The sequence below is a fragment of the Crocuta crocuta genome, unplaced genomic scaffold (genome assembly GCF_008692635.1).
Source record: "Crocuta crocuta isolate KB4526 unplaced genomic scaffold, BGI_CrCroc_1.0 scaffold270, whole genome shotgun sequence".
In the NCBI taxonomy this organism is placed as follows: domain Eukaryota; kingdom Metazoa; phylum Chordata; class Mammalia; order Carnivora; family Hyaenidae; genus Crocuta; species Crocuta crocuta.
Window position 1 is genome coordinate 4,053,711 of NW_027527569.1, and position 19,430 is coordinate 4,073,140.

General features: G+C 39.1%; 1 protein-coding gene across 1 annotated transcript; it reads right to left on the reverse strand.

Annotated features, from left to right (window-relative positions):
- Positions 1-1,809: 1,809 nt before the first annotated feature.
- Positions 1,810-19,065, reverse strand: DDX43 (DEAD-box helicase 43). The gene is made up of 17 exons (XM_077770486.1): positions 18,752-19,065; positions 17,000-17,055; positions 14,994-15,120; positions 13,823-13,954; positions 11,523-11,604; positions 10,515-10,671; positions 10,204-10,322; positions 9,658-9,768; positions 9,086-9,227; positions 8,229-8,329; positions 7,244-7,331; positions 5,778-5,905; positions 5,488-5,597; positions 5,031-5,169; positions 4,280-4,367; positions 3,345-3,494; positions 1,810-1,892 (listed from the first exon to the last, which is right to left on the reverse strand). The coding sequence occupies exons 1-16, from the start codon at positions 18,999-19,001 to the stop codon at positions 3,381-3,383; spliced, it is 1,944 nt and encodes a 647-aa protein (XP_077626612.1). The 5' UTR covers positions 19,002-19,065; the 3' UTR covers positions 1,810-1,892; positions 3,345-3,380.
- Between the last annotated feature and the right edge of the window lie 365 nt (positions 19,066-19,430).

Sequence of the window (19,430 nt, forward strand, 5' to 3'; positions counted from 1 at the left end):
ATCAGAGAGGCAAACATGCTTCAGAGGGGCTGCCCAGCACTCTGAGCCCAGGGCCCAGCAGAAATTGGGCCCTGATCTCCAGGGCATCCCCCCTGAAATCTGGCCCAAGGGACCCCCTGTGGCTCTAGTGGAAAGCCCCATCTGGTTTTTCTCTTGAGAATGAGCTGGGGAGGGGCAGAGAGGGTACATAGGATCTGAAGCTCTGTGTTGACAGCAGAGCCTGACCTGGGCTTTGAACTCATGAAACCATTAGATCATGACCTGAGCTAAGTCAGACACTTAACCCTGAGACACCCAGGTGCCAGGGTGTTTTTGAGAAAGATACTGTAGGGATCCCATCTGTCCACATTCCTTGAAAGAGCCCAAGGATTGCTTTCTCAGAGAAGGAAAACAAAACTTCTAGCAAGGAACCTGCTAGAGAGGACCTCTTTTTTTTAAGACAAGCAGTATCCCTGGCACCCTGACCACCACTCCTGTGCTGTATGCCCTGAATGTGGAAATCTGGACACTAGAAACTTGGAAATGTCTCATAGAGGTGATCTTCCAGCTAGCTGGAGACCCTTGGCTCTGCCCCCACCTCCACCCTAGGCCATTGGTCTGTATTGTCTGTCTTTGAGGGGCTGCTGGGTTGGGATCAGGAGACGTGGCCAGAGCCTCACCAGTGCCGTGTCCAAAGTTAACCAAAGTCTGCAGGGTCCCTATGAAGCCCTAGGCCCCAGACAACTCTCTCAAATCTCCCTGCCAGCTGTCAAAAGAGAAAAGATTGTCTTTCTGTGCTGCAATCTGGATTCTGACTTAGTCTATTGAGCTTCCTCTGGTAAAATTATGAAAATGTTCACATATACACAGAAGTAGAGGATAATATATCACCTTGCTTCCAACAAGATCATTTCACTCTTCTGGTTTCATCTGTGGTCACTGAGTTTGAAATTATACATTTTTCACTTCTAGATGTTTTATCTGGTTCTTATTCTCCTATGCTATGGCACTTTTTAAATTTTTTTTTTTTTTTTTTTTTTTTTTTTTTTTTTTTCCCTTTGCTTTTGCCCTTTTTAAATTTTTTTTTTTTTTTTTTTTTTTTTTACTTTTTAAATATTTTTGAGAGAGGAGAGAACATGCAGAAGCAGGGGAGGAGAAGAGGGAGGGAGACAGTCTGAAGCAGGCTCCAGGTCTAGGCTGTCAGCAGAGCCCAATGCGGCGCTGGAACTCATGATCTGTAAGATTGTGACCTGAGCTGAAGTCAGATGCTTAACCAACTGAGCCACCCAGGCTTCCCTTCAGGAAACTACTTTTGTATGATTGTGTAGTAAGAGGAGGTAAAGCCAAAGTCTTAATACAAGTAACTATCATGTACAGAACAAGAAAACTACTCAAATTATAAAGGGAAGTTGGGGAATGTGATTAGTCCAAGAATCTTCCATGGAAATGAATTTTTTGAGGACTTATTTTAGCCTATAGGCTGAAACAAGCGCTGTTGCATATCCTGGTCTCAAATTTTTACTCTTTCATTTAGAAGGTAAAGCGTAATCATTTAAGAAAACAGAATTAAAGGGGTACTAAAAATGACAGATCACCTTCCCTTTATCTTTTTCACTGCCATGACATCTGAACAGACTTTGACTCTTTAAAGACTGACCTTAATAGAGCAGCACTTCAGGAGATAAAATGTACTTTTATTTTTAAATAAAAAGATAAGTGGGAAATTAATGCTACATTCCTTAATAACCATGAAAAAAATTAAACTCAAAGTTTAAATGTTTGATTTTATTAAAGGTATAAAATACTGAATTCTATCTTATTTAACACTATTATTTTAGAATCAGTCATCTCTTCATACAACCAGTATGTTTGCAGTATTTCCACATATCCGAAAGTTTCTAAGGTCTTGAAATCTGAAAAAATAAGTAGAGAAAATCAAACTGCAATTCAAGCCTTTAAATTTTAATCTGTGATAAAATTCATAAACAAAACCTGCCAGGCTAACCATTTTAAATATACAGTTTAAATACACTCATTGTCTGAGAGCCACTCTGCAAACTTATCTTGCAAAACTAAGAATCTATAGCCATTAAATATCAAATTTTCCCCCTTTGACTGGTGCCTGAAAACCACTTTCTCTAGGAATTGACTACTCTTAGGTACCTAGGTTAAGTGGAATCACACAGTATTTGTCCTTGGCTGGCTTATTTCACTTAGCATAATGTCCTCAAGGTTCACCTATGTTGTGCCTATGTTGTCAGAATTTCCTTTCATACACCAATTAGCTTCTCTGTTCATGCCTGGATTGCCTTCACCTTTTGGCTATTATGAATAAAGGTGCTGTGAGCTTGGGTGGACAACCCTCTTAGGGACCCTGATTTTATTTCTTTTGGAGATTATACCCAAAAGTCAGGAACTGCTATTTTGCAGTGGATGCACACCATTCCCACCAACAGCACACAAGGGTCCCAGTTTTACCCTTCCTTGTCAAAACTCATTTTGTGTATTTGATAGTAGCTATTCTATAATAGCCATCTGAATGTGTGTGCGGCAATCTCAGTGCAATTTTTATTTGCATTTCCACAGTGATTAATATGGCTGAGGATCTTTTCATGTTCGCTGTCCATTTGTGTATCTTTAGAGAAATGTGTATGGACATCCTTTGCCCACTTCTTAATCAGGTTGTTTTGTTCAGTTTTAGTAGTTCTCTATAAACACTAATATCTTCAGATATGATTTGCAAAATAGCTAGAAGTATTAATGTAAGCAAATGTAAATCAGAGACAAATACTATTTTACTCGTGGAATTTAAGAAAAAAACAAGAAGACAGACTTAGAGAACTGATGGTTATCTGAGGGGAGATGGTTATCTGAGGGGAGGTGATGGGAGAGATAGGTGAAATAAGTGATGAGCACCAGGTGGCTGTGTGTTCAAAAATATCCTCCTAACTGGACATATGAATTCATATGGCCCATACTGGACATTTAGGTTATTCTTCTACTACAAATATTGCAATAATGAATCTTATGTAGACATATATATAAAATACATTCCTGAAGTAATTGCTGAGAAGGTATTATGTATTTGTAATTGATACATTATCGAGTTTCTCAGAGCTTCTTGCAAATTTATATTTTGACCAACTCCATTATACTCTACATGAGATTTCTATACCACTTAAGTTAATTTTTCAACTTTCAAATTAATACAACTCTAAATGAGATATATTTCCTAAATTTAGATAACAGGTAGTAATAAGCCTGTTATCTTTATTGTGCAAATGATTCTTCGAGATAATGCCAATTGCACTAAACACATAACAGCGTAGTTAAGGAAAACAGGCAGTTTGAAAGTTAAATTTTACCTTTTTTGTAAGTAAGCTGGTACTTTAACAAGGGCATTAGTAATAACACGTTTTGTATTTCCCTTGGGTCTTCCCCCATTTTTCTCTTTCTCTTCTCAGTCTATTTGCCTTATATCGTTCAGCCATTGCTCTAAGTTCATCTGGGATGCTCTGAAACATTAAATGCGTGTTAATAGGAATGAGTTTTCAGAGTAAAAGCTTTTCTTGGGTGCTTAAAAAAAACTGGAATACTTTGAGAGCTTGAGCAGGTAAAGGGTAGAGAGGAGACACAGAATTTTAAAGCCGGCTCCAGGCTCTAAGCTGTCAGCATAGAGCCCAACAAAGGGCTTGAACTCACAAACCATGAGATCATGACCTGAGCTGAAGTTGGATGCTTAACCAACTGAGCCAACCAGGAGCCCTAAAGTAAAAGCTTTCACAGTTCGAGGGTTTGAGCCCCATGTTGGGTTCTCTGGCTTGTCAGCCAAGAGCCTGCTTCCAATCCTGTCCCCCACTCTCTGCCCCTCCCCTGCTTGCTCTCAGAGGTTAACATTAAAAAAACTATCATTTATCAAAAAATAAATGAATAAAACCAGACAGATCTTTAAAAACTTCCATGACTATGCTACCATTGCCTGCTCGCACAGCCCTTCCCAGTTGCTTGCCAGTCCATTAAGTGCCATAACTGGTGCCACTTTATGTTCTCTTAGCATTGGGCCTGAATGTTCCCTTGCTAGAATGTTTCCCTTCTCCACCCCATTGGCTTCTTCCCCAGTATGATCTCCCCTGGTGCTCACTGCCGTTAGATCAGTTTCCCCAATTATAGGCTTTAGCCCTCTTAACATGTTTAATATCTGTTCTCACCTGACAAGCACTCTAACGACTGGCACTTCGAATACATGAAGTTATTTGAACACCAGAAAAGTGATAAAGAGTTCTGAGTTGTTGATTCTCACCTGGCGTGTTCTTTCTAGAATATTAATTAACTCGCCAGCAATACTCCAATCATTTCTTGTGATGAGAGTAATGGACGTTCCAGTTTTCCTATAAAAGGGAGGGGGAGCTCATGTAATTCATTTTAATTTGTACTCATTATTCAGTTAGCAAAATAAAATAGCAAAACCTCAAACTTTTCCACAAGCCCAAATATGTATTATGCCTTAAAAGTTAGCATTCCAACAGCAATTTGGAATCTCAATAGTCTGGAGCTGTTTTGTTTTATTTTAGAGGGAAGAATGTGCATGTAAATGGGGGAGAGGCAGAGAGGAGAGAGAGAATCTCAGGCAGGCTTCATGCTCAGTGTGACCCTGGTATCATGACCTGAGTTGAAACCCAGCATCAGATGCTCAACTGACTGAGCCACCCAGACACCCCGGTTTCAACCATATTTGCAGGGTTATTTGTGAGTGGTGCTCTCATTGGGGAAACAGATCCTCTTCCACAAGGACAGTAGAGCAACCACTGGGTGTAGTTCAGTGTGACCCTACAGATATGAAGCAAAGAGTAGAATAAGAAACAGCTGCAGCTAATCAAGGGGGGCGCCTGGTTGAATATGAAATAGGCCAATTGGACAGGAATAAAGTAGCAAAGCAACTGACCTAGACAATTTACAGGCAAATTACAGGCAAGACCAAAAATAACATTTTTCTAGCTAAGAATCATTTGTGGAGTAATAGTTGGCTTCTTTCATACGTAGATTGACCTTACCCTGCTCTTCCAGTCCGGCCTACTCTATGTACGTATTCTTCAATGTTCCGGGGGAAGTCGTAATTATAAACGTGTGTGATGTCATGAATATCAAGACCTCGAGATCCTAGATCTGTGGCGATCAGTATTCTTACTTTACCTAAAGAGTAAAACCAAAAGAATATATATTCTTGCATAAGCCAACCCAAGACACATCACAAAAGTGTATTCTCCCCTAATATCTAATTGGGTGAACCATTACTTTTCATATTAAAACACTTAGAAGACAGTGAAAATGGGAAAGGGATTTACAGTCTTTTTTAAAAACTGCTGGCAAGTTACAACACAATACACATAATTGTTCGGCCTTACTGCAAGTTATTACCTTTGCAATAATTTAAATTATTACTTTAAATATTAGTTCTTACAGTTTGGATAGCTCTGAAAATCTGACTAAAATATTCCTGAGTGTGCATACCTGTTTTAAAGTTTTCTAATGCTCTTTCCCTATCTTTTTGTTCTCTGTTGCCATGTAGGGACTCCACTGATATATGTTGCAGAATCAGGTCACTCGTTAAGTGATCGGCACTGAAAAAAAAGATGAAGTCGGTGATCTTACGTGCTTATTCTAATACCATTATCAATTCACTACTTTGACTACTAGCAGACAACAAAAATTATAAGACATATATACCCTATTTGAAATTAGTATACAAATAGAGCTATTGCTAAACATGTTTGATGATTCAATGATATAAAAATACTTACACAGCTTTTCTGCTAACAAAGACGATGACTTTCTCTTTCTGAGACATGCTTTCTATAAAATCTTGTATATGAGATCGCTTTTCTTCTTCTGTGGTGACAATTATGTTTTGTTTCACTGTACTTACAGCCTAAAGGAGTCAAATACCAATACATCAAAATGGATAGGCAGACACAATACACATCTATTGCTATCACTGGTTAAGTTTTAATAAACTGCTAAGGGGGGAAAAAGGCAGATCCTCTCAAAATGACCTGTTTCTACTCAAAGATTTATTATAGTTCGGCCTCGTGCTTCATACTGATTCAACCAAGCCAGAGTTGGAAATTTGAATACTTGGAAGTTAGTTGAGCAATTAGTTACCATTGTTGGAAAATAAGCAGAGGGCGGGCTCATGTTATTAATAATGGAGGATGATCAGTTTAGGACCAGAGTTTCCATTCAGAATATTCTGACACTTTAATGCAAAATCTAAAAATATCAGATACAATTTAACCCAGAGATAAAATAGATTTTAATCTTTTAATGAAAGGAATGCCATATCTACCCAAACTTTTCATGCATTCTAATGAAATGAGCATTGACAATGACCTGTCACTAATGTTTGTGATTAAAAGATCAATTTTTATTTTTTTAATGTGTTTTATTTTTGAGACAGAGCATCAACACGGATGGGGCAGAAAGCGGGGGGGCGGGGAGGAGGGGGACACAGCATCTGAAGCAGGCTCCAGGCTCTGAGCTGTCAGCACAGCTGAACCATGAACTGAGATCATGATCTGAACTGAAGTTGGATGCTCAACCAACAGCCACCCAGGTGCCCCAAAAGATCAATTTTTCAATAGTGATTAACTGAAGTCAACTTCAATTAAGTGGAAGGCCGTAGAAATTTTATACAGGAGATAAAAATGGGGTTGCCTGGGTGGCTCAGTCGGCTGGGCTGCTGACTTCGGCTCAAGTCATGATCTCTGGGTTCATGGGATCCAGACCCTCGTCAGGCTCTGTTCTGACAGCCAGCTTAGAACCTGGAGCCTGTCAGAATCTGTGTCTCCCTCTCTCTGACCCTCCCCTGCTCATACTTTCTCTCAGAAATAATACATTAGAAAAAAAATTTTTTTAAGAGACATAATGGAAATTTTTATGGATTGTATAGGTACTGATATCTGAACGTACTGATCCATTGTAACTTCACCAAAACAGACACACATTCACATGTTGACCTTGTTCAGATTCTGATTTTAACAGTATTAATAAAAAATGAGATATCAGGGAAATAGGAAAGGAATGGATATTTGAGCGTATTGATTGTATGTTAAAATTAGTCTTCAATGTATACTGAAGTTTTAATCAGTGAATCACACAGCTAAGATTTTCTCTATAGTTAGGGAGCAGAGTAGACATGCCAAAACAGAAATTATAATTCTCATAATTAAAAAATATTTTTGGTAATAGTAATAAAAAACAAGCTTACAACTAGGTCCAAAGTACCAACGTAAACGATCATAGGATCTTTCAAATAAGACTCTGCAAGTCGACGGACAGCATATGGCCACGTTGCACTGAAAATATGAAACATTAAAATCTTATTATGAAACAAAAAGTATTGTTTCCCTAAGAATGCTATGAATCAGATTACCCATGGAAGACAAACTGAGTACTTTTAAATAAGGAGGACTTTTATAGAATGTATACTTCACAAAAGATCGCTCAACTAGAATGAAGCTACTAGATGAAACTTTTAAATAAGTTGAATAAACAGGTTTACAAACTAAAAGTGATGGAAACCTATGCCTTAATTTCTAAGGTAAAATGAACTCAAGGGTTAGATTAGTTTTCTCTTGCCCCCCCCCCAAAAAAACCAGTATTTTGTCAGCATATTGTCAGCAGTCAAAAAACCAAGTGCATATGCAAAATAAAAGCATTAAGTGTACTGAATGGACATCAAAATTCAAATGTTTCTTCATCCATACATAAATCACCTTTTGTACTTTCAACAGTAATTTTAACAAGGGAACTGTTAGTAACAAATGAGTTAAGTTTAATATATTCCCAATTATATACTATTCTTTTTAATGTCTAATAATGGCACAAAGTTTACATAAGTCATAAGAAAATCAGGCTCATTTAAATAATATTGGTTTTCAGTTTTATCTTGGCAAAAAACTATCCAGTAATAAGGACAGGGGATTGTTTTCAAATGTGAGGCCCTCTATTGAAACACAATCTCCCCTCCATGAGTTCCCTGTATGTTTTCATACCTGTAACATACCTTTAACTTAGGAAATCTAATAGTCATCATTATCCTACTAAGTTGAATTGCTATACAAAGTGATGACATGTCTTCCACCTAAGCATCGCAGATAATTTCATGCAATTCTCAAATACTGTAGAGAATTAAGAATGGAGTCTAGTCCAGTGATTTCTATTCTGGAACTAGCAATTCAGCATGTACCTACCTGGTCATAATTGTCTGCCTGTCTGGGCGCACGTCTAATAAAATCTTCATTATCTGGGGCTCAAACCCCATATCTAACATCTTGTCAGCTTCGTCTAACACCTGCATTAAAAAATGATTGTGGCTACATTAGATATGGGAGGTAACTTATCTATACTCTCCATTAACATACTAAAATAAAGTAATTCTTTCTCTTAAGCCACTAGTTTTTAGAATGCCCATTTATTTTGAGAAAGACAGTGGGAATGGAGGAGAGTCCCACACAGGATCCCTCTCACCAGTAAGGTGAGATCATGACCTGAGCCAAAATAGAGAGTGGAAAGAGTCTGATCCTTAACTGAGACACCCAGGCACCCCTTAAGCCACTATTTTAATTTCTTCAGTACAAGTAGGTGGGGATCTGCAGTTATAACACGGATTGACATTTTTTAAGCAGTCTAAGCTGTTTCTTGATCTAATGAAAAAAATGTTAACTGTCTAAATAAAATATCTACATGGATTTTAACTTTCTTCTGTACCTGACATTTTCCAACATTTATAAAATTGAAAGTTTTTTTTTAAAATAGAATTCTTAATAATCATTAAGGTATTAGAGGTAATGGAACATATTCCTAGGATTTAAAACCATTACAGGGGCAACTGGGTGGTTCAGTTAAGCATAGACCTTTGGTTCAAGCCCTGCATCGGGCTCTGTGCTAGCAGGGAAGCCTGCTTGGGATTCTCTTCCCCTCTCCACTCGTGCTCTCTGCCTCTCAAACTTAACAAAATCATTACAAAATGAATAGTATTCTTAAAGTCTGTTTTAGTTAAGAATTCTGTTCTTCCTCCGAGTATCCCAACCCGTCACTCCATGATTACCAAGTAAGTAATGCTTCTCAGGTCGACAAAGTTATTCATCTGTAGATCATTTAGTCTTCCAGGAGTTGCAATGATAATATCGACTCCTTTTTTCAGTGCCTGTATTTGATCATTTCTATCTCCTCCACCATATATACAAACACTTAAAAAAGAAGAGGTACATGTTTAGGCAAGGAGTGTCCCATTACAATGCAAAATCCCAACCAAAACATTGTGTGCAAAATAAAACCAAAGGTATGTAAATCAGAAAGTGAAAGATACCTTCTGGGTAGTATTTGTCCCTTTTCTATGACTATCCACACCCACTAGCCCTCAGTGATACCCTAAAGAATCATATTTGTATCACTTTTACTTGATGTCACTGCCTGATCTTTGATTTAGAGTGGGGTAATGCCTGACCCATCCTGAGCCAATCAAGATTCTCTAAATGTGTAAAAAATGGGGACAATGAACAATAATCTGTAAAAAAAAAAAAAAGATGACTTGCTATAAAAAAGGAAAAAAAGGGGACAATGTATAAAGCTATGAATTATTCAAATGCTGATACAAAAATAGACAATGAAATGACATACCTTTTAAGGCCTTTATATGAATACTTAGAACATTCCGTTTGAACTTGAAGAGCCAATTCCCTAGTGGGTGTAAGGACTAACATCCCCGGTCTGTTCCTTTTTTCTTTAATTCTTTGGAGAAAAAACAATTATTAACATACCTGTCTCAGTTACATACGGTACATTCTTTCACTGCTTTCAGAGTTTGTAGCAATGAATGTCAGAAGTCATATATTCACCACAAAATGTGGACTATAGAAAGATGGCACACCACAATGCCCAAGGGCGCAGATACCAGCCTTCATTTAATATGGCCAATGCCTTCCTGTGTCAAACATTCTTTCACAAATTGCATTGGACATGATAATTTAAACATTTCCAGTATTTCACTATTTAAGACTACCTACAAATACTTTGTCAGCTTATACTCTACGGAGCACAGTATAAGTGCTTTACCCTGAGGCTAAGCATACTTTGACCAATGCAACAGAGAAACTTTAATTGCATTTTTGATATCCATTATCTCTTAAGCCCCTATGAAGAGAACTGAGCTGTAGAAATTCTTACACTGGTTGCAAATCCAGATGGATGAATCCAGGCATTAAATATGACAATGTCTTCCCAGTTCCAGTCTGAGATACTCCTATAAGATCTATTCCTTGCAGCACTATTGGCCAGGACTGTGACTAAAACAGAAATATTAAAAGTGCATCTGTTAGTCAAATGCTCCCCACTCCCTGGCCCAAACTTCAACCTTTTTGCTGGGCCCTAGTCGTAGAGGGGATGCTCAAGGGATAGTTACTCTCTGGCAACTTTAACTTCTAATAAGATATTGTTTGGGGGGAAAGGTCAGTAAACTATTAGAATCAAAAGGATACCTGGATAGGTGTCGGCTTCCTGAATCCTGCCTTTTTAATGTTGTCCATGACATCTGGGTAATGTTTAAAGGCCTCCTCAAAAGTACATGTAGGATTTGGTATCTGACGCTTCTGATCATTTTTCAAGTCATCACACATTACATTATAATTTTCTTTCCTTTAAGGAAGAAATAGAGTATTAGTGGCTTTGGTCAGTTTATTCCCAAACAGAAATCTTTCCCAGCATTAGTTCATCCTATCTAGAAATTCAACTGCAACTCTAAAACTACAGAAAAACAAATAGAAGTGAGCCCATCTTTTTCTTACCAGATATAGCTAACAGAGGGAAAAAGATACATCATGTGGGCCAATGAGATTTCATGGAAAGGTGAAGAACAGAGCCTGAAAATCACATACTTCGTGATTTAAATCAGAGTTGGCAAACAAGGCTCTCCAATGTCCATATACATTTCCTTAATTTATCCTCAACAATCCTGTCAATGGGAATTACTCTCATTTGATAAGTGATCACTTGTCAAAAGTCTGAGTCCTATCACAATCTTAGGATAACTGTTCTTTCTGCTCTCCCCTAACATCTTAGCTTTGTAACAAGACAGAGAAATCATGTTGCTCTTAGGAACCTTTAATTCCAAATAAGCACCGAACAGATGCTGATAGTCATATGCCAACTTATGATTTACCAGTTGTAGAGATAATTCTCTAAAACTGCTGTTCAACACAGTAGGCACTAACCACACATGAGTCTTAAATTTTTAAGTTAAAAACTCAGCTCTTCAATTATACTAGCCATGTTTTAAAAGTTCAATAGCTATGTAAACAGTAACTACTGTTTTGGACAGTCTTTTTTCAGTCTTTGCAGAAAGGTTTCTTGGATAGCAATGGTCAAATAGTTCATGTAGGATGTAACTAAATTTGTGTGAATACCAGAAGTATAGTCTTCATATCCAGTAATATCAAATGTTTGCCTAATGAGTTAATAAAAATACTTAAATGAATAAAACTACTCACCTCCAAATAGCCACTTGCTCTTGTGTCATTGAACTTGTTGTTTCTGACTCTATGTAAAAGTTTTTCTTAATTGCAGGTAAATCTGGAACAAAGATGAACATTAAAACTTTGATAAATCAGGATTTATATTTCATTCAAATTTATTCAAAGTAACAGAAATCAAACTAAAACATTAAATTCACCTTACAGTTTTAGACCATTCTTTGCCAGTCAGGCTTAGTCTAGTCTCTTAAGAGATCTCCTGTTCTGGTTTGTCTTTCAATTACATTTTTCATCTGAGAAAGAGAGGCTAATAAAGTTTAAGAGAAAGAATGCTTTACAAGACAATCATGCCAACTGATGAATTTTCTCCAACACAGTAGTCTGATTTTCTTTTCTTTGAAGGTCCATTTTTGTTTACATAGAGTATTTCATATTCCACTTTGAGGCTATGTTTTCTTTCTTCTATGCCTAGCATACTTCCTCCACAAACTTGAATCTTTTCTGGACCCCCATCCTAGATCTCCCTACCACATACTCCTCAGGGTGGCACTGGTAACTTAACATGCAGATAGGCTGACCACTGAAGTAATCATCGTAAATATTTCACTATTAGTGCATCAGCTTTTTAATTTAGAGAGAGCATAAGTGGGGGAGAGGGGGAGAATCTTAAGCAGGCTCCACTCAGTGCTGAGCCCATCACACATTTTAGATGATGTTGTATTGCTGCCTTGTGATAGCCAAAATTAGTGTCTGAATTTAGACTGATATTTAGTGGATATGATATGAAACATACTCCACATAATTCCAAGTGAGAATCTCATTTAAAATTAAAGCAAATAAAAAACCCTAACCTCTTCAAGAACTGTATGGGTTTGTTTTTTTTTTTTCTTAAATATTTTTCCCTTTTTATTTTGCTCTTGTCAGCCAGGACACTCCAGAATCAATTTTTCCTCAACCGCATCCAACAATGTTAATCCCTTACTGTTGTCATGTTCATTGCCTTCATTTTCTCCTTGGGCCTGGTTCTTTATTAAACTCTTGCTACGAGTTACCTCAAATAAGACAGAAGTTTAATTTTTAAAGTTTACTTTTTTCAGAAGAGAACTCAAATGGAGAAGGGACAGACAGGGAGACAGAATCTGAAACAGGCTCCAAGCTGAGCTGTCCATGCAGAGCCGGATGTGGGCCTCAATCCAACTGAGCCATGAGATCATGACCTGAGCCAAAGACAGATGCTTAACCGACTGAGCCACCCAGGCTCCCCCATTAAGTTTAATATTTTAATTTCCCATTTATAGCACTGATTACAGCATAGAAAACACAAATTTTGCTCCAGGGACTAATAGCAACATTTAATATCTTATTATCATTTTTCATATTGATTTCATTACTAGAAATAAGAGCCATTGTAAGAGAATGAAACCCTCAAGAGGATGCTGCCCACTGCCCCCACTTTCTCCATCTGATCTACCCAAACGGAATCCACTCTAACCACCAATTGCTACCACTGGGGAGGCTGGGGGAGGGATCCACCATTATTTCTCCATAGAATTTTGATTATAGGCTGGAGTTATTCCACCTGCATCTTTCTGTACAACTAATTCTAAGTCTTAAATATATATCTTTTTAATATATATGATCTTCTGCTTTTCCTACTTCCAGCCCTTTCTACTGCTCTCTCACTCTTCCTCTGCTGGTAGTAGCCATGTGCCCCTGGTTTCCCCTCCCCCTTGTACGTGGGGAAGAAGGGTTTGGAGCAGTTACCCTTCTTTCCCTCTTGCTGATGGGCAGATTCAGCAAGAGCATCCATATCCTTACTGTGTTTGGAGTGGGTTTGATTCTGCGTGAGGCAGGTCCTAGGGGCAAGGGAAGGGAAAAGCAGTTCTTCCCTCAGCTGGCTGTCATCAAGCTGCAGGCCCCCTCATCCCAACTCACAGCTGAGAGAGAAACCACATTACCGTGACAGCCCCCAACCTATTGCCAACCTTCCCCTTCAGTCACCCTGACCTCTGGTGCTCTGAGCCTTGTTCTGACCATTGTCAGGATGAGTATTTGGGTGTAGGTAAATGGAGGTGGGGGGTGGGAGGGGATGGAACCAACTTTCTGTAATTTATATTGTATTTTTTCTTCAATATGTAACCAATCAGTAGCTTGTCAATATACTCAGCCAATTGATTAAAAAAAAAACAAAAACAAAAAAAAATAAAAACAAAAAAACAAAAACAAAACAAAAAACAAAAAAACCCTCAAGGTTAAAAAGCCCAAAACACCAAGAGGTACACCAACACTAAATCAACTTTTTAGGATACAGCACTAACCTTCCCACTTTTTCTTTTTCCATTTCAAAGCATCTTCTCGAATCTGATCCCAATCAATCAATGGCTGATTCTCTGTACTATTACCCTCTGTCCTTAAATCTCTTCCAACAGAAGGTTGGAATGCAACAATATCTGTTAAAATATTTATCAAATTAGTTTAAACAAATCCTAATTGTATAAATTACCCCACTTTACTGTTGTGTTTAAAAAAAGACAATAGGGGCTCCTGGGTGGCTCAGTTGGCTCAGGTCATAATCTCACAGTTGGGTTGGTGAATTTAAGTCCTACCTTGGGCTCTGGGCTATCAGCATGGGTTTCTCTCTCTGCCCTTAGCTGGCTCATGCACACCCTCTCAGAATACAATAAACTTTAATACATACATACATACATACATACATAATACCAGAAAATAATGCTTAAGATACAAAAAGCGGGTTTTAGGACTATAATACTATGATAATTTGTATTGTTTTTTCAGTTGCCAGATTTACAAAATGGAAAATTTAAATTAGTATGAAAGCCTGGTGTTTGCTAATAAACCACATATTAATCTTTACACTAATCATGTGGCCATTGTCACCCTAGGTTAATGAATCTTAAAGGCCTCCCAGAGTTTCCTAAGTAAGGGGTAATGCTGCCACCAACTTCAGATGCAGTTTTTTTACTTTCCTATTTCTCGAAATGGCTCAATAATGGCTTTTTCTCTAGTCCGATTTCTGAGATTTTTAGGTAAACTGTCTAACACAGGGCTTAAACTCATGATCCCAAGATCAAGAGTCAGATGCTCTACCAACTGAGTTACCCATGTGACCGAGATTTAAATGCCAAATAACTAGGCAGTTTTCAAAGTTGGTCACATTCTAGGGAAGAGAACATAGAATCAGAAGGCCAGGACTAATGCTTCTACCATTAATAGTGAGTGCACTTAATGGTTATTTTGTTTTTTCTCACTTATCTGTTCTTAAAAATAAAACTGCTAAGCTTGACCATAGAAATTGTTTTGAGGAAAATATGTATTCTGGCATTTCGAAGGAAAAAATCCATTAACAGAAAAGATTTAATGACAGCAATCAAGCTTTGTTATCATGAAAGGCATCAACTATAATGCCCTGTAACAATGAATGCAGTGTTTAAATTTCTAACAAGGATGTACTAGACAAAAATTACTTACCAATTTTGGGTTTGGGATTGTAATTTTCTTGTTGTTTAACAACATTATCTATTGCTGTTTTGGCCTTGGCCTTCATTCCCCTGGTACCAAATATTCTAACCTCCGCTTCTGGATAACCTTTTATTATCTAGAAGCAGGAGAAAAATAGGTGAGACTCAGTGTAGGTGAGACTGAAGTCTTAACCATGCCCTCCTCCAAAAAAAAAGAAAAACTCAAATTCAAACAGTATAAAAGTTAAGTAAATCTAGTATTGCTATCAATGTCTAAGTTCTAAATGGAAGTGATTCTTCATTCTACAAATCTACCCTGAGATTTACCTCCTGGTTGGATGAAAAGGAAAGGGACAATCTAAATTTAAAAAATAATGTGACAGGGACACCCATGTGGCTCAGTTGGTTAAGGTCTAGGATTCTTGATTTCAGTTCCCTGTCATGATCTCATGAGAAGCCCCTCACTGAGCTCTGAACCTGAGAGCAAGAGCATGTTTGGGATTCTCAAAATAAATTTAAAAAATATTTTTGAGACAGAGAGACAGAACATGAGCAGGGGAGGAGCAGAGGGGGAGACATAGAATCTGAAACAGGCTCCAGGCTCTGAGCTGCCAGCACAGAACCAGATGCGGGGCTCGAACCCACAAACAGCGAGATCATGACCTGAGTGGAAGTCGGACACTTAACCAAATGCGCCACCCAGGCACCTCTCAAAATAAACATCAAATAGTCACATCCTTAACTTATGCATAATCCTAAACATCATGGATTCAATAGTATCTCAAAATTGCTACACCAAATGCTATCTCAGGCTGGTGATTTCAAAAAAGTTTATCATTTGCACTATTTACAGACAACTCTGTAAGTTCTTATGTTTGAGAGAGGGAATGTGTGCAGGGGAGAGACAAGAGAGGGAGATAGAGAATCTCAAGAAGGGTCCTCAAGGTCAGTGCAGAGCTGGATGCAAGGGTCAATTCCATAAACCATGAGATCATGACCTTGAGCAAAAACCAAGTCAAATGGTTAGGGAAGCCTAGGTGGCTCAGTTGGTTAAGTGTCCAACTTAAGCTCAGGTCATGATCTCAGTCATTTGAGTTCAAGCCCCATGTTGGGCTCTGGGGACAGCTCAGAGCTGGGAACCTGCTTTGGATTCTGTCTTTCTCTTCCTGTGAAGAAAAAGCTTAAAACAAAGTCAGATGGTTAGCCTACTGAGCCACCCAGTCTCTTGTATAAGTTCTTGAAATGAGGCTGAAATGAATGCAGAGAAGATGGGGAGAAACCCTCACAGAATGGGGAAGCAGGTCTTAGACCTCCCTGATGAGCAGGAGTTAGATCAGTTAAGATAGGAGAGTGTCAGGAGCCCAGCTGTAAGTACTCAAGGAGTTCGGGGAGGGAGTTGAAGGCAAAGGAGGCTAGAGGTTAAAGGAGCCAGATCAAGTGGACCAAGCTAAGGAATCTGGACTCCTTAAGAGCCTGAGATACTATGAAAAGTTCTTATGCGGGAAAAGAAAAAATTATGAACACAATTTGTGTTGCTCTGGTCACAGTAGAGCCCAGTGAGAGGGGGATAAGACTAGAAGTTGGGTAGACAATTAGAGGATAATGCCCCGAATGATGGGATTCCCCTTGAGAAACACAGGGAGTAGAAAGGACTCAGTGACAGACTGTTGCATGATGGGAGGGAAATAATCTGAGATTTCTGTCTTGGAAACTGGGTGAATGATGTTGCTGAGACTGGGAACATAGGTGCAGGTCAGGGTTTGAGGGGATGGAGTCCAGGAGGCACAGGATGAATATTCTCCAGAGATCTCAACTGTCAGGAAATTATCTCTCAAGATTTTTACCTCCAGGAGTCACAAAATCTAGACTGGAAATGGACCACAGTATGGGACCATTCCTGGAAAAGAATGGCAGCCTGAAGCTTTGAGTTTTTCTAAACCACAGCATGTTAATAACTAAACAGAAATCATAGTTAGAAATGAACTATGCTCTCTGAGGATTTAATAAACCACTTACCTGTACTTTTGTGTTCGTTATACTCTGTATCTCTTGTATTTTTGACCCACCACGACCTGTTTTCAATAGAATATTTTAAGAGAGTTAATCAAAGCCACAACTGGGTATCACGCTTATGAGAATGGGTATCAAAAATATGGGAGATAAGTTGATGAGAATGTGGAGTCAAGGGAAGCTTGTGCACTGCTGGTGGGAATGTAAATTGGTGCAGGTATGGAGGTTCCTAAAAATACTAAAAATAGAACTACCCTATGCAATTCCGCTCATGGATGTGTATCCAAAGGATACAATTTCAAAGATCCTTCCATTTTCATTATAGCATTATTGCATTATTCACAATTGTCATGAGATTAAAACAACCTAAATGACTATCAACAGGTTACTGGATGAAGAAAAATATGCTATAGGGGCGCCTGGGTGGCTTAGTTGAGTGAGTTCAGCTCAGGTCCTGATCTCAAGGTTCGTGGAATCGAGCCCCGCACTGGGCTCTGTGCTGACAGCTCGGAGCCTGGAGGCTGTTTCAGATTCTGTCTCCCTCTCTGCCCCTCTCCCACTTGTGCTGTCTGTCTCTCAAAAGTAAATAAACACTAAAACAATTTTTGAGATTTAAAAATTTTTAAAAATTAAAGATATGGTATAAACATAGTAAAAGTTGTCAGCCTTAAAAAAGTAATCCTTTTTTGACACCATGATTGAACCTTGACAAGATTAGGCTAAATGAAACAAGCCAATCATAAAAAGCAAATAGAGCATAACATTCCTTGAAGTGCCTAATGTAATCAGGCATAGAAACAAAGATGGGATTTGCCAGGGATGGGAAAAAGGGAAAATGGTCCTTTTCAATGGGTAGTTTCATCCAAGATGAAAATATTCCAGGGATCTATCACACAACATTGCTTTTACAGTACTGTACTGCACTCAAATTTAAGCTTCAATATGGGCTCCAGAACCAACATTAAGGGGGTGCTCTCTAACATAGGGCCTGCACTATCACAGGGACTCAGGAAGTGTTCAGTGCATATTTTTTAGTGCAAAACTAGGGGCTTTCATTTATGGAGCATCACTCTTCAGATCTTTTAGTCTGAGTCTCCTTGAGGGAACAATGAATCTCTACCTGGTCTATCAATCATCTCTATTTAATAGTAGCCTGCAAAATGCTGCTGTTTTCCAAAACAGGTTTAGGAAAGGGTAAAACAAAGTATTAGTTCTCATAGCTAATAGACAAATTGCTCGAATTTGTCCTCAGTCTTAATGGCCACAAATGGGACAAGTCTCCATTCCTATAGTTTCTAAATGTTTTTCTATAGTGAATTTCTAAGACTCAAGGTATACTAAGGAAAAAGATCCTGGTTTTGAGCAAAACTCAAGTAAAATAAACTGCATGCAAGATATGACTAATGTTCTGAACCCTAATAGCCTACACCTTTAATGGCTCTACATAGTGCTCAAAGTAACAGATTGGACTCAGCACTCCTTTGTTGTCCATTTTGGGTTAAGCCGTGAAAAGGCCTGACCTTTCATTCCAAACATTTGATAAATCTAGTTTGGTCTCCCAAAGTATCATCTCCACAAAATTTCTAAAAGTGCAGTAAATTACATAATCCTAGCATCAGATGGTATTAGAAATACAGATAAAGACCTTAATCTCATTAGATGACAGCTGAATAGAAGCTGCGAGTAGGGTGGGGAGGCCCTGGCCCTGGCCCCGGGCCCGGCCCTGGCCCCGCCCCGTTTATCCAATCTTTCACTCACCGATCACAGCGCCGACCCACACGGACTTTAGCCCAAAGCAGAGCGGCGGTTCGCGGGCACCAGCCGCCCCTGCCTGCGGGAGCCCAGATGGATACCTCCAGCCGCTTCCTCCGCCGCTCTTAGGCACCCCCTGACCTCTTCGATTTGGATCCTCCATCGGCCTTCTTTCTGGAGCCCGGGACACTGCCGAGCTTCGTCGGGACGCAACGACCCACGAGGAGGCATTGGCGTTTGCTTCTTGCCGCGACATAGTTTTTTGACGATCTAGTGCGTCCGACGTCGATCCTGCTGAGGTCTGCCGCACACCTCTGTGCCGTCGTGATACTCTGCAGGGGTCTCCACGCAGCCGCTACTTAAGAAGCCCGCTCAAGGCTCGCCCCGCCCTTTCCCCCGCCCCACCCCGCCCTGGCCATGTATCCATTGGTGGACAAGACGTTGTGGGCGGGGCCCTCACAGTTTGAGCAATCCACTTTTTTTTTTTTATCATATGACGGCTACTCGAGTCAATGCGCAGGTTTTAGGTTCCTTCTCAGGCGTGGGGCTTTCGAGGATTCACTTTGTGCTTTGCCCTACAAAACTCCCAGCCCAACCAACCACCCTCCATCTCAGTTGTTTCGGAAACCTTTTTTAGCCATGACTCGTAAACATCAGCCATTTTTACAACATGACCCAGTACATA